Source organism: Primulina tabacum, chromosome 10 (assembly GCF_025594145.1).
Source record: "Primulina tabacum isolate GXHZ01 chromosome 10, ASM2559414v2, whole genome shotgun sequence".
Lineage (NCBI taxonomy): Eukaryota > Viridiplantae > Streptophyta > Magnoliopsida > Lamiales > Gesneriaceae > Primulina > Primulina tabacum.
In genome coordinates, this window is record NC_134559.1 from 2904585 (window position 1) to 2926177 (window position 21593).

The 21593-nt window shown below is 34.3% G+C and overlaps 4 protein-coding genes, 1 long non-coding RNA gene and 1 pseudogene across 7 annotated transcripts; 5 read left to right on the forward strand and 1 right to left on the reverse strand.

Annotated features, from left to right (window-relative positions):
• Positions 1 to 2032: 2032 nt before the first annotated feature.
• On the forward strand, positions 2033 to 3013 carry LOC142505396 (uncharacterized). Its single transcript, XR_012804411.1, has 2 exons — positions 2033 to 2347; positions 2490 to 3013. It is a non-coding gene; the product is annotated as an uncharacterized LOC142505396 (long non-coding RNA).
• A 1069-nt stretch (positions 3014 to 4082) lies between these two features.
• LOC142505086 (putative serine/threonine-protein kinase PBL19) lies at positions 4083 to 8595 on the reverse strand. 3 transcript variants are annotated; one of them, XM_075617911.1, is made up of 6 exons: positions 8434 to 8595; positions 8023 to 8146; positions 7318 to 7748; positions 6245 to 6505; positions 5477 to 5599; positions 4083 to 4950 (listed from the first exon to the last, which is right to left on the reverse strand). In XM_075617911.1, the coding sequence occupies exons 2-6, from the start codon at positions 8042 to 8044 to the stop codon at positions 4417 to 4419; spliced, it is 1371 nt and encodes a 456-aa protein (XP_075474026.1). In that variant the 5' UTR covers positions 8045 to 8146; positions 8434 to 8595; the 3' UTR covers positions 4083 to 4416. The 3 variants fall into 3 exon arrangements, with proteins under 3 accessions (XP_075474026.1, XP_075474027.1, XP_075474028.1); XM_075617912.1 differs by lacking the exon at positions 8434 to 8595 and having other exon boundaries at positions 7318 to 7734; positions 8023 to 8406; XM_075617913.1 differs by lacking the exon at positions 8434 to 8595 and having other exon boundaries at positions 7318 to 7647; positions 8023 to 8405.
• Positions 8596 to 10162: 1567 nt separating this feature from the next.
• Positions 10163 to 11995, forward strand: LOC142506143 (large ribosomal subunit protein eL43). The gene is made up of 5 exons (XM_075619300.1): positions 10163 to 10272; positions 10766 to 10805; positions 11155 to 11243; positions 11544 to 11626; positions 11719 to 11995. The coding sequence occupies exons 1-5, from the start codon at positions 10270 to 10272 to the stop codon at positions 11780 to 11782; spliced, it is 279 nt and encodes a 92-aa protein (XP_075475415.1). The 5' UTR covers positions 10163 to 10269; the 3' UTR covers positions 11783 to 11995.
• A 740-nt stretch (positions 11996 to 12735) lies between these two features.
• On the forward strand, positions 12736 to 15106 carry LOC142506012 (cytochrome P450 714C2-like; annotated as a pseudogene).
• Positions 15107 to 15516: 410 nt separating this feature from the next.
• Positions 15517 to 18420, forward strand: LOC142506020 (rac-like GTP-binding protein 5). The gene is made up of 7 exons (XM_075619156.1): positions 15517 to 16124; positions 16228 to 16315; positions 16768 to 16877; positions 16996 to 17059; positions 17761 to 17825; positions 17968 to 18033; positions 18123 to 18420. The coding sequence occupies exons 1-7, from the start codon at positions 15984 to 15986 to the stop codon at positions 18219 to 18221; spliced, it is 633 nt and encodes a 210-aa protein (XP_075475271.1). The 5' UTR covers positions 15517 to 15983; the 3' UTR covers positions 18222 to 18420.
• A 778-nt stretch (positions 18421 to 19198) lies between these two features.
• On the forward strand, positions 19199 to 21532 carry LOC142505847 (uncharacterized protein At1g28695-like). The gene is made up of 3 exons (XM_075618968.1): positions 19199 to 19529; positions 19623 to 20009; positions 21018 to 21532. The coding sequence occupies exons 1-3, from the start codon at positions 19287 to 19289 to the stop codon at positions 21516 to 21518; spliced, it is 1131 nt and encodes a 376-aa protein (XP_075475083.1). The 5' UTR covers positions 19199 to 19286; the 3' UTR covers positions 21519 to 21532.
• Positions 21533 to 21593: the final 61 nt, after the last annotated feature.

Consider the following 21593-nt stretch of genomic DNA (forward strand, 5'->3'; position numbering starts at 1 on the left):
GCAAACGGCAGTTTTTGTTGAAAAACCTAGATTTTATTGCAAGTGAACTTATTGGAAGGACATTTATTGCATCGGTTTCGCCCTTTTGACAAGTTTGTTATAGGAATTTATTCTAGAAACCGAGACTAAACCGGTGAGAAATTATATATGAATAGGTTTTCCGATATAATACATAGATATTTAAAATAAAAAATAATATTTTTAACATAAAAAAATATATATTACACAAAATTGGTTCGTTTTACGTTACGAGAGTTTGTGTTTTAAATATAAGTCACCGGACTTGTCAAGTCTTTAAAAAAAAATCATAAATATGAAAAAAACGTGCATTTAATTAATTAGTTTTTTTGCGAAACAAACACGGCATATTAAAGAATTGTGGTGCAGGCTGTCAGTGTACCTATAACTCCACTTGATCTCTTCCCTTTATTCCAATGGACGACCTACAGAACACGCGACTCCTCGCCACATCTATTTGACCAATTTACCCTACTCTCACCCACCACTTTTTTTGTCCCCCCCAAAATCGAATTTATGGGTTGCACTAAATTATTATTTTTAAAAACTATGATTAATCAATCTTTTTTTTTTTGTTTTCGAAAATTCCATTAATTTGGTTGGATTTTTACTAATCTGTTTTCATAACTTATTAAACGAATATTAGGGATATTTGATTTAGCCAATAATCACACAAGTGGGATGCCACAATTAAAGTTCATGTTTTGATTGGCCATTCACCTGAAACCTAATTGGCTTTATGAGTTGACGCGTAACATCATTATTTCAGTTTGGACAAATAATGTCATTTGCAAGTAATAAAGTTTCGAAAGTTAGAGATTAAATTTCTAACAAGTCTTGTGATTCTTCTTCTAGTTTATTAATTTTTTAAGAAAACTATTAAACAAACGAGTGGGTGAGACGTTCTCATAAATATTTATTCATTAGACACGTCAATCAGTGTCCAAATTTGTAATAATAAAATAATATTTTTATCTGACAAAATTAACTCGATATCGTCTCATCATTTTTTTTTTGTGATAAAAAATTGTAACGCAAATAATTGATCCCCCCTCCCAACCAAAAATAATTTCCACGAGCTGTTTCTGAATAATAAATTAATGATTATTCAAAGCTTCGCTGGTGCCATCAGCCATGTGGTGTCCTCGTTTATAATTGGGTTGCCCGTGGGCAACGGGCAGCGGAGACAATGGCTTTCAAAGCTGCGCTATTTCTGTCCACGAGTAGGTCCCCTCTCTCGCTTTGCTTGATTCTGTTGCTTTTATGATTAGTAGCAGCATCCGTGTAATTCATATTTAGCAAAAATTTAGAATACGCTCTCACGCATCGTATTCTCGTGAGACCGTCTCACAAGAGACCTGTTTTTCATATTTTCAAAAAACTCCGTAGGTTTATTCCTCTGTACGATATGAATGTTTCGTATTTATTTTAGTTATTAATACTATTATCCTAATTTTATATTTATAAATAGATATTGATTTTTTTGAAAATATTATTTTTTCATGATTAGTATATAGGATTTTAATTATAATAAAATATTATTATTGAGAGGAACGTATATATAAAAAAATATTATATATAAATATAAAAAGTAGGAGCAAGAATGATCACTCCCTTTTATTTTTGAGATAAAAATGTTTTTTTTTTCCATTCTCACCTATCAAGCGTGCCTTTAGTTTTAATTTAATTTATTGTTACATTTGAGAGGAACGTTATATAAAACTAAATCAAAATCAAATAAATAAAATAAAGTTCTACTAAACCAAAAATTAATTTTTTATATGTAGTATGAAACCATGGTCTGCCCTTTACCTTACCAATAGATTCCATCCCTTGGAATTCTGCCCGTGGTTTCCCATTAGGCATTAATATCCTGCGGTCTGCACTTATGACTACTTGGACTCGTGATGTTCCAATATTTTAATATATATTTATTAATTAAATATATAGAGCTACTTGAACTCGTGATGTTGCAATATTTTAATATATTTATTTATTCATTTTGAGAATTTTAAAATCCAAAAAGAATTTTTTTGTGTGATTTGTTAAAATGATTCCATTTCTCATGCTCAACAGTCAACAGCCCAAGCCTTTCCCTATAAAAGAGCCACTTCCCACCCTCACCAAACTTCCTCCCACAATCACCATTTCCCCCACCTCTTCGGTTTCGTTAAAGCACTCCGCCGCCGCCACTATACATGCAAAAGATGAGGTCAGGGGCTTCATCTTACCATAGATACGTATATACACACCGCCAACCCCATTTTCTAGATTCTTGCTTCCTTTGCCGCAAACCACTCAGCCAGAAAAGTGACATCTACATGTACAGGTCAGTTACCCAAATCTCTTTTTCCCGCTAGATTGTCATGATAATCGCAGTCTTTTCTTGATTTATACAGATTATTATTAAAGGTTATTTGGTTTTGTTGCGTTTGAACTTTGAATTGATTAAATTATACGGTTTTCTTCAGAGGGAACACACCGTTTTGCAGCCAAGAATGCAGGCAGGAACAGATCGCTACAGATGAAGCCAATGGAAAAAGATTGAAGCTCTCTTCTTCAAAGAGATCATCAAATACAGTGAGGCAGACCACCGAATCTGAAAAAGAATTCGACTCCAACAAATCTGTACAGTCGAACACTGTTTCTGTTTCCTAAAACCGTCGAAATTGTAAGCAAGTTTTATGTAGCAAAATAGAAGGATAAAACTTAAAAGGGTTACTAATCGTTGTCAAGAGATCCAAGGGCTCTGATTCATAGAACTAATCAAGGGTTCTTGAGATTTGAGATCCGGCGTCTGATCTGTAGGGAAATGGGTTAAAATCCATCAAAAATTTTTGTTCTTTTTTGGTTTGTTTTTCTTCGGTTTTCCGGATCTCCCCTTTTGTAATTAGAAGAAGTAGTAGTATATGCGATGGGGCATCGTTAGTTAGAAATCCGAAATGAGAATTGTTCAGCTAATAGTTTCCAAGTTAGAATTTCTTCTCAGATTTCACTATATTTGTTTGTTTTTCTCTCATCATAATCTAAAGCATATATACAGTAAACAAATTAAAAAATACAATGTTACTTCAAATAATCTTGAGAACGTACACGTGTATTTATGTTTAAGATCGATTAAAAAGTTCATATTTGTAATAAGTAATATTTTTATATAAAAAATAATATTTTTTGATGAGTGACTTAAATAATATATTTGTTTCACAAAATCATATTTAGATGATTTTACAAATACAGAGACGATTTCACGAGTTATATTTTATCAGATGGATTTTTTAAAACAAAGTAAAACCCACAATTTTCAAATGCACATGTCCTCGACTCAAATTTTTAAACTTCTAGGGACTATTATTTTATCTCTCAAGACTTTTAATTTTCGAAGGAATGAATGATCAAAAAAATTTTATATCTTCAACAAATTAATAACAACATTTTATTATTTTGAAACAGCTTTAATTAAAACCATGAGCGCCTGTACTTGTAAACTGAAACAATATCTAGAGTTTGGTTCTAGCATTTCCTCGTAGATGCCTAATTATTACAGAATCAATCAATTTGATCCTTTATTTAATTTCTTATACTAAAAATCGAATTCTGTAGCCAATAACTGCAACATTTCATTTATTTTCTTCGTTTCAGCATTGAAAGTATCGGTTATAATGAATTTTTTCTTAAAAAAAAAATCACATTGAACTCTACTTTTATATATATGGGATGTCTTTTTTTATTTTTAAAAAAGACAAATGCATAAATATAAAACGTTATACGAGTACATATATAATCACATATCAATAATAATATTTTAATTTAAACTGAAACAGAAAAAAAAAAAAATAATATTATTATTATTATTATTTGCACAGTATAAAAAATACTATAGTTTAAAAATAAACATAAACGAGTAAGATATTTTTTTTGTAAACGTGATGAGCGTGAAAATAGAAGGCCGCGAACCGGAACTGCCTTATTGGGTTCGGCTCACAAGTTGTCAACGATCAGCCCAAGCCCATAATATTTATGGATAGAAGGGCCATTTGATGAGCGTCTTCGGGGGCAATGAAAAATGTCAAAAATAGAGACATGCAATACATAAATATTTTATTCAATAGGTCTACCTTGTTACAATTTTTATGCATCACATTTAGAATTACATAGAATTTCTATATCAGGAGTCTTGTCTTATTTTCGTTCAACACATTAAAATGCTCACATCCCCATCGGAGGCCAATCTCCGGCTAAATTCTTCTAATTTCAAATGATCGAATTCGCCTTAATCTTTTAGATGAAAACAAACGGATACTGAACTCTCTGTACAAGCAAGTTTTGAAGCCTCACATCTTCAGTAAAAGTGATGGCCCTTGTACACCACCACTACATTGAACCAAGAAAACTCCCTATTTACCTCATTTTACTCCTCTGCATCATCATGAATCTCCCACCACCTCCTCCACCAACATATTCACTTAACTTGGCCAAATGGGTAAGTCTCCGTTTAGCGGATTCTGATGCCCCCATGGCCTTTTGAGGCTTATCTTCCATCGTTTCACTTTCTAAATACTGGGTAGGACTTTCCTCTACCGAAATCTGCAGAATATGCTTTACGTTTTCCACTACCTCGCTCATCTTCGGCCGGTCCTTTGCCTTTTTCACCAGACAATTATCGGCTAATTTTGCGATGGAACGAGCTGCGGTTAGGGAGAACTGGTTTTCGAGTCTCGGGTCCATTATCATGCCAAATTTTCGACTATCTGCCGGATACACTTTTACCCAGTCCAACAGTTTTTGCTCGGATTTGGGGCGTTCCTTTTCTAGAGACCGTCTGCCTGTTAGGATCTCGTACAATACAACACCAAAGCTCCAGACATCGCTCTTGGTGGTAAGATGGCCCGTTTGTATATAGTCCGGGGCTGCATATCCATGCGTTCCAACAACCTAAACAAAGAGTTTAGGTTGTCAAGATAGTTGATGAAAACATTATGTTGCATACAGTTACATTAATGTTCCTTTCACATGAGAAGCCTGTCACGTGACTCACGTCCCGTGCCATCAGGTCCGCGCAAATGGGCTTGACTAGAACCAACTTTCCATCTACTATCACTTTACAAAATGAGTTCGCTAAAATTGAGAGAAAAGTAAATGACATAGGACTATAAAATCAATCCCAGCCTCTTACTAATCTGACCAAGGACAAAATAAAAGGCACAACAGATTCGTTGAGTTGCAGTGATTAAAGATGTGTATTCAGAGGGTAAAAGTTTAAAATTTTCAAAATGATACACATAATTTTAAAAGTAATCCTATTTAAGGGGGAGACAGCCCTCGCGTCTCTCTGCAGGATTTATCTATAGTGTCTTTAAAGAAAAGGACTCGTTCCAAATCTTATTAACAAGAGAAAATGTAAGAATTTTTTCATGCTTTGAATGAAAAGTGAATTCCAGGTTTAACAGAGTAAGCATACCGCAGTTGAAACATGAGTATGACCAGCAGTTGGACCCTCTCTAGCAAGACCGAAATCCGAAAGTTTTGGCATAAAGTCTCCATCCAATAGCACATTTGATGCCTTGAAATCTCGATAAATAATCTAACCATTGAGATAAACCAAAATGAGTTACATAGGAACTGCCCAAATGATTGAAGTAGAGCTCATAAAGTCCAGATATCAGTTCATTGTAATTTGACGCATTTTCTTCATTAGGGTGGTAACAAGTTGAGCCTGGCGCAAGTACTGTTATACTCGGATGCTGACAGACAATTGGACTACTCATGCATCAAGCAGCACAACTTATCAATAGTTTGAAAAGACTAAAATATGCCCCAAGGACTTTATAAAAATGTTGTCATATGAGAGGATGATTACTTAAAAAATAAAATATAACAAATGAACAAATTGCTCTCGAGTATCTCTTGTCAAGCAATTGCATTTGAGCTTGGGCAGAGTTTTGACTGAGCCACTTGCCTTAAAAGATCAAATTATGGCAACAAAAAGAATTCCATCTTAAGTCCAATCAAATGGCAATCTGAACTTTCTTAAAAACAATGTTCTCAACGTACTTTGTCACCTTTTCGATCCCACAGTGACAAAACTAAAGCCAATTGGTTTCAATGAAAGAAGTTCCATTAGGCAAACACTATCAGCAAGATTAAAGCCTTTAGGGGGAAAAAAGGTCCATCACTACCAAAAAGAACAGTTAAAACATAGCCTTGGCCAAGTCTGTGATGTTAAAACCTGGATTTCTAATTCTTCGTGCAAATAAGCCAATCCCTGAGCTGCCCCCAGCACAATTTGCATTCTTTGATCCCAAGAAAGGGATGGATAGGCCCGGTTAAATAGATGATCTTCCAGGCTCTTGTTTGGCATGTATTCGTATACAAGTAGCCTTTGAATACCTCTTTCTCCATCCACAGCACAGTAACCAATAAGTTTTACAAGATTTGGGTGATCCACAACACCAAGGAACTGCACTTCTGCTACCCATTGTTTATGACCCTGAACAATTTGAGGCACTAAAATCATTCATTTTCAGGTTTAATCTAACAGCTGACTCACAAAACAGATCACAGACTGGAATTTGAAGGCAGCACATTTTTGGGATGAATTTTTGAATAAGATATTGAACATCAACGAGGGATCCACGCTACCAAATAAACCTGCACCACGTAGTTTGATAGTTTTTTTGTTCTTTTTGAGGACACGCAGGTTTGTTTACTCTTTCGAGGACTCACAGTAGTCATGCAATAATTCTGTAACTTCAAGTGTTTGCGGCCCAAAGGCGGATCACACAGACACACATGAAATTAGCATGGGCAGTGAAGACCGATGTTTAATTTTTTTAAAAAAAACTCAAGTTTTTTATCCATTCAAAGCTCACTGAGCCGCACACTTACCTGAAATTCCTATGTTTGCCCCTGCCCTTCCATGCATTGTACTCCATTTTTAGTTTGAATGCACATTTTCGTAAATCCATCCACAACTTTTATCAAATTAAATAAATCACCCAAAACCAAGCCAATTCACAAAACGTAATCTGGTTCAATCAAAAAAAGAGTCTGCAAAACGGCTAGCAGAACCACCAAAAACACAGAAAAAAGAGTAAAATTCGCTAATCCAACACAAATCAAAGCAATAATCTTGAAGCATTATCGAACAAATTGACACTTTTATTTTATCTCGACAACCGCTGGCAAACTGTGAATTCAGCAAAGGGGCCACTAAAAAAATCCCACGAGAAATTTGAAGAGTTTGCATTTTATCTCAGCCTTATAGCATGAAAAAACCACACAGGAGATCAAGAATCATACCTGATATCCATCTTTATTGAGTTTTTTAATGGCAACCACGAAAGGGTCACCATCTCCATCAGCAGGCTTGATGCTTGCTTTATACACACATCCAAAACCACCTTCACCTATCTTAAGTAATCTGTCAAAATTATTGGTAGCCTGCTTTAGCTCAGGAAACTTAAAAACCCTTAAATTCTGAGCTTTTTCTTCATATAATTCCGGTATGCTTCGAGGCGAAGGGGCTGAGCATGACGATTTTGTTACCCTCTTAGTTTGTGAGATGACATCAGAATCATCCAGATTTGTCAGAATTGGGGCTGAATTTTGTCTCCCGCTTCTTGTTTTTTCCTTGAAATAATAGAAGCACTGCATTATCTTTTGCTTTAATCCTTTAAATCGAAAGGGGGTTTTCAAGATTCGGTTTTGAACCCTGGACTGCCATTGAAAAGCTGATATTTCAAAGAAAACATAAAAAAATGGAAATTCATGGAAACACGCGGACGCAAGATAATTAGTCGAAGAGGGGTTCGAGACAGATCAATTAGTACCAATTATATTAAAATCTAACGAAAATACGAAAGACAATTAATATAACCAACCCGAAAACAAAGTATGATCAGCTCAGATAAAGTCATAAAACTTCTCTTTCTTTTTTTAGGGCAAAGAAGAAAGTCATTATTATATTTTAAACAGAAACCAACACAAATTGGAATGCCAACTTACAAGTTTCATGAAGAGCCAACATTACCCAGCCTGGAAAACATCAAGAAAATGGATAAAAACAAGATGGCTCAGATAAAATCTTCAAGATAGAGAGCTCCAAAGATGCTTGCGTGTGTCTGTTCGTCTGAGTAATTGGAAATACTATTCGTTAATCACAAGCACTGGGAATTTAATGCACAACACAGTTAGGTGAAACACAATTACTACGATCGGTAAATGCTTTAGGTGTGAGCACACATTTGTATATCTATATATATATATTATATATTATAACCAGAGGATATTAATGAATAAAGACTATCAGTATCTATATTTCTTCCTGGATTTGTTCAGCCCTTTGGACTATCTTTAATAAAAATTCCAACTTTCTACGCGTTCCAAGTGAGATGAAAAAAGAACCAATCTTTTTACCGACTTGCTTCTTTCCCTGTTTCTTGCGTCTTTAGTTATAAGGTTGCTTTCCAATAGATTTTGGGCAATGGGTTCCCCTTGTTTCGTGGGATATGTACACAAAAGCTAACAAAACTTGCTTTCACTTATCAGCTAAAATTATTTCCATCTCTGCAACATGCAGTGATTGGCTCGAAACTGTGGTGGAAAACATTTCGATATTATTATATGTTTCTGAAAAATTATTGTATTTTTTTTTTGTCGTTTAACAGACGATGAGTCGGTGGTACGTGTCTTCCACGAGATAGATTCAAGTTGGATTTGAGTTGACGTGTGGGAGAAATAATCGTATCGATTAAAAAGAAAAAAAAAAAAAAAGCAGCCAATCTTGAAATTTCAAAAAGGGTTCTACCTCGTACCACATGAATATATTTTTTAACACAATTTTTTTTATCATACATTTTGAAAGGTTTTATAATGGAAACCTTAGCTAAGTCTTTTTGAAAATTTTAAAATATGCATAACAAGATTAATGTCATTCGATTTTATTGTAAATGATATGCTATGAATGTCGGAGGTAGTAGGAATTGACTATAGAGAATTTCTTGATATACTTATTAAATTACTTACACTTAAATGAGTTTTGACAATATAATACATAAACATCACCGATATTTTTTAAAATTTCAAAATTAAAGATATTTTTCTAGGGAAATTTACATGATCGAGACTCTGAATATGGATGGGGAAGAAAAGGGGGAGAGAGACTATGACAGAACTCGAAAAGCCCATTTTCCTATATTATTTATTTAGTATGCAACGACTCATTGCCCAATTCTCAGGTTGTTGATCACAAAGGGCATAGACATTGGAGACACTTAAATTAATTATACATTTTCATACACATCAACTTATTATTAGTAGTAACCATGAAATCTGTAGTTAATTTTTTTTAATGTATATTAAGTAAATTCACGAACTAACACGATAGTTTGCACCTCATATTAGTCAGATAATCGTATTCAGCAAACTTTGAATGATAGGCTTTTTTAAAACGAAATAATACAAATAAATGGTAAAATATAAAAAATTGTAGCATTTTTCTAAATAAAAAGTCACCAAAACGCAATAAATATATCGATTTTATTATTCTACAAAAGAGAGTCACGTTTTCGTAAATATAAAATATCAAAGAACACAATGTGAGTGTTATTTTTGTAAATAAGAAAATATCTAATACCTAGAAAAAGAAGATACCGTGTAAAATCACTAATTTTCTTAATAGTTTTGATTTGTTAAAAATTAAATTAGAATATAATCATATTTTTATTATAAACTTCATCAATTAATTGAATTAATTAGTAAAGATAAAAAGATTAGGGCAAAAGTTTACGTGAGACGATCTCACGGGTCGTATTTTATGAGATGAATTTTTATTTGGATCATCCATAAAAAAATATTATTTTTTATGCTAAATATTATTTTTTATGCTAAGAGTATTACTCTATTTATTGTGAATATCGGTAGGATAGACCCATCTCATAGATAAAGATTCGTGAAACCGTTTCACAAGAAACCTACTCAAAGATTAGTATTGAAGAAATAGTTTACTAAACCAAAGTGGGCCATTACATCTATAACACGCCTAATTTGCTGCCATGGCATATATTTAACAATGAAGCCCATAAATCTGAGACTTATATGGGCCTTTGTTTCTGAACTCAATCAAGCCCAATACCCATCATTTTTCTTGATCTAGGGCACACAACTACACTGGACTCCATTATATAAATACAAGTTCAAGTACAATCGTGCTGTTTCTCTTCTTCGTTTCGTCTCCTCTATAACCGATCTTCAATGGTAATCTCTCTTTAAAACCCCCCCAATCAATATGATATGAGTAGAAATGGTTTTAAATTCTGATTATTTCTATGTTTAGCGCTGCTGGTTTTCTTATATAGTTGTTCTTTTTCCCTATCTCTGTGTCTGCTACTTGAAAATTTGTTTTTTAGTGATCCCTTCTTGGTCAATTTGTTCAGTTCTTGGTTGTTTAGCTCGATCTATCTAAATTTATCTGAGGTTGGTTAGACATGTTGAAAGTTAGTGTACAAGTATTTGCTTTCTTCTAGATTTGGAATATTAGATATAATTCATCATGGTTGATTTTCCACTGAATTGTAGGCTTCGATTTGAAGCATTGGCCTCACTTTTATATAGTTTTATGTTCTTGTGAAATAGTGACTTTTAGCTCAGTTAGTGTACCCGTGATTGCCCGAGTTAAACATTTTTCGCATGTTCGATGAATCAAGGTTTTTAATTTTGTTTTTATACTATGGTTCTTTGTCTTTTTCAGGCAAAGAGAACCAAGAAGGTTGGCATTGTCGGAAAATATGGTATGTTGTACTGGACCAATTGAATGGCCTGTCAAGATTAATTTTTTCTTTTATTTTTTTACAAGCATTATAGTTAGATTTGACCAGCTTATTTTACTTGTGCGTGAAACTAATGAATCATCCCTGCTTTTGAATGCTTTTGTTTGCTACTTATTTGTTATTCTGGAAAGCGAATTTGATAACATGAATCTCATAATAGTCAAATCTGTTTGTGCTGTAATCCAAACATAGTGATTCTGTAGACTGCCGTTTGTCTGGTGTACCTATGGGGACTACTTCGCAATTGAACTCGATATTTACTTCCTATATTACTTTGGCTGTGCTTGATTGGTATCTTCTGACATTTCAGGCACCCGTTATGGTGCTAGTTTGAGAAAGCAGATTAAGAAGATGGAAGTTAGCCAGCACAGCAAGTACTTCTGTGAATTCTGTGGCAAGGTACGAGTTACATATTTATGTCATCTGCAAAATTACAGTTCGAACAACAAATATCATATTTATGATATATTGATAAAAAATGAAGAAATTTACTGATGTCCCTCTCAGATCAAAGATACGATAAAATTGTGAGAAAAAATTTATTTCCGCCCCAAAGTCCATACCTATCTGGTTGTTGTTTTTTGGGTCTTTTAAAAGCACGCCCAGAGATGGCTTCTCCTGTTTGTCAAGGAGTGTTTTTGCCTTGCCTGAATTTGATCTATCATCCATGCTTCTGAGTTAACGTTGCTACAACTACAGTATGCGGTGAAGAGGAAAGCTGTCGGCATTTGGGGCTGTAAGGACTGTGGCAAAGTGAAAGCCGGCGGTGCTTACACATTGAAGTAAGAAACCTTGCACCAACGCACTTTCTGCTTGTATTCATCATGTATGTTTCGTAAACTTGATTTCCAACCTGCATTTATCTTTGTTGCAGCACTGCAAGTGCCGTGACGGTTAGGAGCACCATCCGCAGGTTGAGGGAGCAGACCGAGAGTTAGATTTTTTGATTTAAATTCTGGTTGTTATAATATGAAAGTTTTTATGTTGAATTTATGTCACTTTAGACTTCCATAGTTGAGCATATTTGCAGCTATATTCTTCCAGCAACTCTCAATTCGCTGCGCTGTTGCTCTAGTATTTGTATTGCTCTCAGAGATACCTCTTTTATGTGCCCCCTAATTCATATTTAATTTGTAACGGTTTGCAGACCATCTATTCTTTTTGTTTTTGCAAATCAAACGAAAGTAAAACTATTAAATATTAAAATAATCGAGCTTGTTTTTTGATCTATTATAATTCTATTTAAAAATTGAACTAACCAAACCTATTTCATCTGAGCAAGGACCAAGCAGTCGTGTTACGCGACGTGAATTTTAGATCTTTTCAGACGCGTAGGTAATATACCGAACATAAGTACTGAACCCTTGTAATTTTAAAATTTTGTCAAAAATATAATCAGATCCAATTAAATATAAATTGTGATTTCCCTCCCCCATCTTTATGATTTCTTCCAACTCTTTTACGAATTCTTATAATTTAGTGTCAGATTAGAGTTAGTAGGGTGACGGAGAGGAGGGTGCTCTCATCACTCATGCCTATAATTGAATAATATATAGTATTTTGATATAGAAACTATTGAATACATATACTTATCATAATATATATTTTTAGTAAAGTGACTTGAATCCACTTTCCAATATATATTTTAAGTGTTTAACTTGAGCGTCAGATGATATACATGAGAGCACATTTCCGACCCTTCCAACATTAATTCTTTGGTTTCAGGTAGTCACTTTGCCCAAATCCTAGTTCAGTTTATTATCTCTGTTTTTTTTTTAATCTAAATGGTTAGAATGTTATATTTATATTTTTTCCTATTATCAGTGGCGGAAGAAGTATATTATTAATTCATAAAAGATTAAAGTCACTATTTCTCACGGGCCAAGCGTACATGCATGTGTTAATTGACTGGATTACAAAACGAATAGCTGTTCGCGTACCGAATGTTAGCGCATATTATCTACACATCCACGCGTGCGTATACATTCCTATTATTATATTATATACAAACCAGAGATTCAGCACGACTGTGGACAGAAGCTGGACCGATGCTCGAGAGAGCAACGTACTTAATCAAGATAAAGAATGTTCGAAGCAGAAGCGTCAAAATTGAAAGGGCGAACGCCGCGATGATTTCCTCACTAGTTTTGTGTGGGTGTTTCTTGATATTTGCCTGGCTTCATGATTCCTTCTCGCGGAGGCCAAAGCTCGAAAGCAAGGGATCGGAGGGCCTTCGCCTTCACTTTTATATGGAAACATAGCTGAGATTAGGAAGATCAATGATCGAGTTCGTGAAAATCTGGTCGAGAGATCAGCAGATTGTGGGGTGAAGCTTCATTCATGATTCATGGCCATCCACTGCTATCCCATATCTTTTGCAGTGGACAGATGAATACAGTATTATATGCTGTGAATTTTCCGTATTCCTGAAGTTGATTTTCAAGCGTAAGATTGCAGTGTTACTGAGAAATAGATGTGTGGAGTGATGCACGAGTATGACCAAAAGTTTTATTGCAGGACCTATATCTGTGTATGCCAAGGGGAATATAAAGATATCGTGTGTTACAAATCCAGATATGGTCAGGGAAATAAGCCTTTGCGCCTCATTGAACCTCGGGAAGCCTACTTATCTTTCAAGGATCGGGGCCCTTTGGTCGGTCGAGGCATCTTAATATCGAACGGACCCTATTGGGCTCACCAAAGGAAGATCGTCGCACCTGAATTCTATCTTGATAAATTTAAGGTATGTATAGCGTATACTTCTCATTCAACAAGTGACTACATGAACTCAGACAAGCCAATATTAACTGTTTACATTCTTAGTACTTTACATTGTTCACGTGGCAAAGTAAATAATTCTGTGGTGAAGCTGTTGGTTGCTCGGGACATGTGTCTTCAAATCCCACAGTATGATTACCATAAGATGTTAAAAAACACGATTCGTTTGTTTCTTGTGCTGGTAGTATGTAATAGATATGGAACATCGAATATGACTTAGAAGATTTTTGCAGGGCACGGTGAACATGATGACGATGGCTGAATCAACCTCAATGATGTTAGATTAGAAAGCTGGGAGATCAAAACTGGGGATTTGTTAGGAAAATTGGAAATCAAAATAGACGAGGATTTGCTCAAGGCGAGGGTAGGAATGGAAATCAGACTACTCAGTTTCCCTCTTTAAGAATTACAATGACATAATCATTATTATATATTTTTACTGTTCAAATTTTAATACAGATACCTTCCAAATAAACTAAACAAGGAGATTCGGAAATTTGAGAGTGAAGTAGACGCAATGATACTCAGAGGTTGTAAAGGAACACAATCAACTCAATGACAGCAAGAAAGACCAAGAGTTGATTGTGTTCCTTTACAACCTCGAGCTCGTGCAGAGGAGCTCGAAATCTGTGGTAAAAAAGCCCCAGACGCAGATATGCTCCAAACATGAAGACGGTACAAAATTTAGCATCTAACCTTTTGCACTATATCATTTGTCGGTTATGTGTGTTTTCGGCATATATAGCACGAGATATGAAACCATTGCATAGAATTGCTACACCATCGCGACATATACGGGCACACTATTCGAACTCAAAGACAATGCACTGAATTGTTAAATTGTTACTTTTCTATTCGACTTGCAGCTAACTATGGTGATTCAAGAAACATTACGCCTATATCCCCCAGTAGCCTTTGTGGTGAGAGAAGCTTCGGAAGACATCAAATTCAAAGAAATTCATGTTCTAAAAGGCATAAATGTTCAGATTCCGATGCCTATACTTCACCAGCACCAAGTTTAGTGGGGATCATCAGACCTCCTCTGTTCAATCCAGATCGATTTGCCAAGGGGATCCCGGAAGCCTGCAAGATTCCACAAGCTTATATGCCATTCAGAGTCGGGGCCCGTATGTGCTTGGGACAGAACTTGGCAATGATGGAATTGAAGGTCATTTTGTCTCTCGTTCTTGCCAAGTTTAGCTTCCCTTTGGCCGCAACATACTGGCATTCACCTGTGTTTAGATTGGTTATACTACCTGAATTTGGAGTCAGCATCACAATTGAGAAACTTTGATCTTGTTGTTTAATCGAGACACTAACATCCCCGGGATTCCCTTTTATTTCTTCATGTTACACATCTGAAACCGTGACCACGTGGTCATCCATGACTCACCATCAATTTTGAAAATTCAAATTCAAAAATCAGTTCAAAATATTTTGAAAAACACTACAAGACCACCTTAATTTTTCTGCATTAAAAGTAGACAATAATGCTAACACCATAAAGCTGTCCATACTACAACTCGTACCTTGACTTCCTCAAAATTCTTTACACGCACTAATTTCAATACAAAAGTATATTCAAAGTATATCATGTAAAAAAAATCAAACACATATATGATCTTTCAATATCTCATAACTCGTTATATTTTTATGCATCCACTGATCCACATTTCTCAACAAGACATGTCTTCAGTTATCTTGTGAAATAAATAAATTTAAATGGTTGTATGATAAACTCTTATATTAATTTTGTTCAGTACTCATTTTTCATAAAATGACAAAGAACTAAAAAATATAATTATTTAGCAACTTTGATTATCCACATTGCATACATTGAATCGTGCAATCATCTATATTAGGTAAGTTTTAGATCCATCCTAGAACAAAACTGAGTTAGTCAAATCCCAAAAATTTCTCCGATCAATGAAATGCAAGTCATCTGGAATCCCACTTTCTCCTCAACCAGTTTCCTTTTCTTTCACTCTTTTGGTAAATCATAACCAGTTAAAATTATCATGGCGCATTAGCCTTCCACTCTTTTTCCCTCCCTCACGACTCAAAATAAAGCAACTTTTCCTGCCGAAAAGAAGTTCTCAAGAAATCTTTATCTTGCTTTTCACCATTCTCTCATACCCCCCCACTCTTGTTTAAAACCCCCACAAAGTGCCATTTCAAATACTCATTGTTAATGCACGAGAAATAAGGGATTTTTTCACCTCACTACATTCTCAAAAGGGTCCCCTTCTATTTTCCTTGATCCCTAAAATTTCTCGAAGGAAAGATTCCAGCAGTAGTTGGGAGTGTCGAGTTTCTTGATTTTTTTGTGTTTCTTTTGGCTTGAGTTTTTGATTAAAAAGTATGAGTACCAGCACTATTACGAATAGCAGTGTCAATTCAAATGCCACAGCAACCAAATTCATTAAATGTGTTACAGTTGGTGATGGTGCAGTTGGGAAGACATGTCTTCTGATATCTTACACTAGCAACACATTTCCCACTGTAAGTATATACCACAACACACACATACAGAGTGTGTGTGTGTGTGTTACTATTTGTCGTGCGTTTTCTTGGTCATCATGCTGTGTAATCTTGATTGATTCAGGATTATGTTCCAACTGTGTTTGATAACTTCAGTGCCAATGTCTCTGTGGATGGGAAAACTGTGAATCTTGGCCTGTGGGATACTGCTGGTAAAACAATCCTGTTCTCATATCTTTACTTTTCTTATTGCTAATTTTTTTAAATATGACCTTCAAATTTCTTGCTTACTTCTAAAATTCATTTTCTTTCTAGCATGAAGCTAAAGCTCTTCGTTTATTGTTGCTCGGGGTTATGGTTAAGGCCAAAGGGTTGGTTCATATAGTTATAATTTTGTAATTTCTGAATCTTTCTTCTCATAAATTAAATCCTAATATATGATCCTATCATCCATTTAAAGTTAAATAAATTAATATCCAATCCTATGATCTTGGTTGAAATATAAATATTTGATTTTAATCCTCTTACCTTGCTTTAGCTGACCATACTCGAGAGTTCATTGCATAAAGAAAAGAGTAAAAGACAGTTAATTGGCGCGTGCAAGCATGATGTTTATGTGAGCTTTTCTAGTATAGATTCTCAAATTTGAAACGACTTATGGCAGGTCAAGAAGACTATAACAGATTAAGGCCGCTTAGTTACAGAGGAGCTGATGTTTTCCTGCTGGCGTTCTCTCTTATAAGTAGGCCAAGCTTTGAAAACATTTCAAAGAAAGTAAACTCCTTTTTCCTTGAACGTTCATGCTTAGTCAAGCTGTAGTTACTAACTTTTCTTGATGGCGTGTATACTCATTGTTTCTTTTGCTTTTATGCTACCTTTAACGTTGGCGAAGTGGGTCCCCGAGCTAAGGCATTATGCTCCTTCGGTGCCCATTGTTCTTGTGGGGACAAAACTAGGTAAGGAGTCTTCATTCCTCAAGAAATGTCTTGCTTTTTTCAAAGATTTTTTTGTTTTCCTTTCAGTATTTGGAATCGGATTCCCACAATGTTTTTTATTAACTACAATACAGTTTCAAATTTTCTTTTCATTTGAGCGGGTCAGTATCTTGAAATTCTAGAGAATCTCTCGATGCATATATCGGTGGAACACCAGGACAGGTTATGCATATGAACGGGTTTCTGCAATGCAAATTATATTTATAAAAAATATACGAGTACTAGTTAAGTAGTCGAGATATATTTACCCTTGCTGTCTTATGAATTAGTTCATTGAGCCAATTGAAGAAGAAATGGTGGAGAATATATCAGTGTCCTCTGTATGTAGTTCATGGAGCACCACAATCGAAACATAGTTCTTTTTATTTTAAAGTTTAAAATTTGAATTGCATTGTTATCTTCAACTATAGCTTTTGTTGTAATCGCAAGGCCGTTGGTCTTAGAATATATATATGACAACGAGCCAATCTCCGGCCCATAAAAAGAGTTCGATCTAAAATCCATTTGTATTTTAAGCTCAAATACTACTATATTAGTAGCTCTCGAGGACTAGGCACTGTAATTTTTTATCCTTATTCGAGGCCAATCCTTATCAACATCTCTTTAACTTGATTCTCTCTCGTTAACCCTAAATATGACTTCTGGAGTTCATGATATTCCAGATTTGAGAGAGGACAAGCAGTTCAAAAATGACTATCCGGGAGCATTGACTATTTCCACCCAACAGGTGCATATGAGAACTCTAATGATACATTTCAAGATTTAGATAACTCCCTTGTTAGTGAAAAGAAATGATATGGACAATAACTTACACTAGCAAGGTTGTTCATCTAAGATTTTTAATTCGGATTTGAGAATCTTGTTTTCAGGGCGAAGAACTAAAGAAGCAAATAGGAGCAGTAGCATACGTCGAGTGCAGTGCCAAAACACAGCAGGTTTGTTCTATTCTCGAGCTTTTAATGCATTTTCTTGAAGTTGTTTCAAGTGCCTCATCTGATTAGTTTTAGGAATTCTTGAAATACAGAATGTGAAGGCCGTGTTCGATGCAGCGATAAAGGTCGTTCTCCAGCCACCCAAGCATAGGAAGCAGACCAAATACTCCAAATCGTGCCAGATTTTTTGATCCGGATTGATCATTCAAGAATGCTGATATTATAATTTGTGTTTTTTTCTCTCCAAGTTTTTTTTGTTTTTGAAAATATGTGATATATTAATATCATGGATCTTTGGGTTTTGCATAATCTGTTGTTCTGATCTCTTGCAAGACTTTAAATGTTATGGGGTTTGATTGTAGAAAGAAAAAATTAAAATTTTCCCCTCGATTCATAACTTTGACGTTGTATTTAATTGTTACTCAACTTCTGACTGTGATCGACTTATTTAAAATCAACTTTATAATATAAAAAATAGTTTTAGATTGTAAACTCTACATAATCTAATTATTCGTGTATATAAATTAATTACCCAAATTAATGTACTTTATTTTGCTTTTCGATGAATTCTATAATGAGATAAAATTATTCAAGATGAAATCAGTATAAATTTAAGGGAAGTTCTTATAACTTTTATTTTTATTTTTAAAAAGTTAGCTGTTAGTTAATAACAGTTATTGTCCACTAACTCACATTTTTTTAATTTTAATATTTATTTCATCAGAGTATTGTCATGCTTACATTGCGACGAATGTTTAGAAATTTTTTTAATTAAACCAGGTAAGTAATAAATTAAATCCATTCAATCGGTTATTTTCGGGTCACCGAAATATTTACTTGCCCAAATTAGTTATAACTAAGTACAAACTAGATAAAAATTTGTGTGAGACGGTTTCACGGGTCGTATTTTGTGATACATATCTCTTGTTTGAGTCATCCATGAAAAAAGATTATTTTTTATGATAAAAGTATTACTTTTTATTGTAAACATCGGTAGAGTTGACACTCGTTAGATCGACCTACTATACAAATTAATAACTGATCATATCTTATTTGAAGGTGTTAATTTATTCATCTCTCTTTCTATTCACTTTAACTATAATCGTATACGAGATCTTGGATATTTAATAATAATAAAATCTTTAATTATTATTTTATTGAAATTAAATATATAAGTTAAAATTAAAGGAAGTTAATTTTCCAACTTGCATGTTATTAATTATAAAGATAAATGACTATTATTTCAGGTGGTTTGCATGACTCTCCAACTTCGCTTTCTAATAAAATCCTCCGATCCCCACGCTACAATCCCATCTCCATTAAAAGAAGAATCGATACTGGAATCAAGAAATCGTTTTGAACAGAAAATGGTTTGCTCCAAATTCTCCATCGCTGATCTTGTAGTTGTAGTATTTTGTATGATCTTTGCAGCGTTCCTCGTTCTTCTGGTTTCTTGGATCAAATTCTCACCCTACAGATTACTCCCAAACACAAATTTTGTACGTGAATTAATCGTCCCATTGTTCGGATTTGTCAGTTTACAAAAAGTTAATCTCATTCATTTCACATGCTTTTTTTTTTTGTTGTTGCAGGAAATATTGAAAGATGAACTGGAAGAAGCCCTGGAAAATGCAGCAATGCCGAACAAGAATTTGATTATCGCCGTTATCAACAAAGCCTACGTCGAGCCTCATGAGAACGAGTATCCGTCAATGTTTGATCTTTTTCTCGAGGGTTTCTGGGAGGGGGAAGGAACAAGAGAACTGTTGGATCATTTACTTGTGGTGGCCATGGACAAGACAGCGCATGAAAGGTGTGAATACCGGCGGCTGAACTGTTACAGACTGGTGGTGGACGGAGGCGGAGATGATTTTGCTGGAGAGAAGCTTTACATGTCCGGGGATTTTATAGAGATGATGTGGAGAAGGACTAGTTTTCTGCTGAATGTCCTCGAGAAAGGCTACAACTTCATCTTCACGGTATGCTTCCTCTCAATTTACCATTTTCCCATTTGGATTTTGTTTCTTGAATTCAATGATTTTACATTTTATGTCACTCGAGTACAAAAATTTGATTTGATTTTTTAATATATATGATTGCATGCAATTCTTAATCAAAAAAATGATGCGAAATCCATGCTCAAATTTTTATGTTCACTACCTATTCCACACAATCCTCTTTTAGAATGGATTTAGAAAAATAATCAAGTTTAAGAGAATATATTGACTTATTTAGCAAAGAGAATTAATCTTTTAGTTGTCTTTTTTCATAAAGGAAAAAACATTTATTGCTACTTATTGTTCCTTTCTTTTATTTAGATGTTTATTTGTTAGTGGGATCAATAATTTTTTATGGAGTATTCGTATTTTAATTAATTTCCAAATCCCAAAGAGAAGTACAAATATACTAGTAATCTTGCCAATATATTGTATCCGTATAAAGTTTCTTTTTTTGTATTTATACACAAAATTTACGAACTTTGAAGATTACTTTTTCTAAGATTTTTTTATAGTTAATTAAAATAACTAATAAGTTGGATACCTTATTGTTATCTTTAAATTTTATGTTGTTTTATAATGATTTTTTTTTTAATAAAAAAATAGATTAGGAGAGATATTTACTACTATGTCACGTCAAGCTTGTAATATTATCATATCATATAATATCATGCCATAAAGATATATAATATTTTATATTAAAATACGTCTCAAATTGAAAGCTTTTCACTATTGATTAGTTTAATGATTTTTTTAGTGGATTAATTTAATGATTTTTTTTGCTGAAAAAAAAAACAGAAAAGTTGGTTTAAACTGGAACCATATATAGGAGAAAATGTCATTAAAAATGTTAAGATAGTTTTTACTTTCCTATTCTTTTTTTTTTCCCTTCCTCTTTGTCATTGTATTTAAACTGATAATTTCACTTGTAGTTCTGCAGGGAACATTGTATCTACGACTGATTGATTTTCATGTTTGTATGGCATGCAGGACACGGATGTGCTATGGCTAAGGAATCCACTCACAAGACTGAGCATGAATGAAACCTTGGACTTACAAATAAGCACAGATTCATTCAATGGCAATTCATCGTCGGAACTCAACAACATCAACACTGGATTTTACTACGTACGATCGAACAACCGAACCATATCATTGTTCGAGACATGGTACGACATGAGAAAAAACTCAACCGGGATGAAAGAACAAGATGTTTTAGAGCAACTAGTGCTTCATGGTGTTCTCAAGGAATTAGGTCTTACACCCAGATTTCTTGATACACTATATTTCAGTGGATTCTGCAGTGATAGTCAAGATGTTAACATGGTCGTTACTGTTCATGCCAATTGTTGTCGCACCATTGGTGCGAAGATGGTTGATTTGAAGGCCGTTTTGAGAGATTGGAAATGGTTCAAGAACAAAGAAAATAGTAATAATAGTTCTAGTTTTCGATGGACTGACCACAATTCTTGTATAAATTCGTGGCATTGAGTAACCAAACATTACTCGGGATTTCGCATTAGGTAGTTTGTGAAATATACAATGTACATTTGCACTTGATATAGA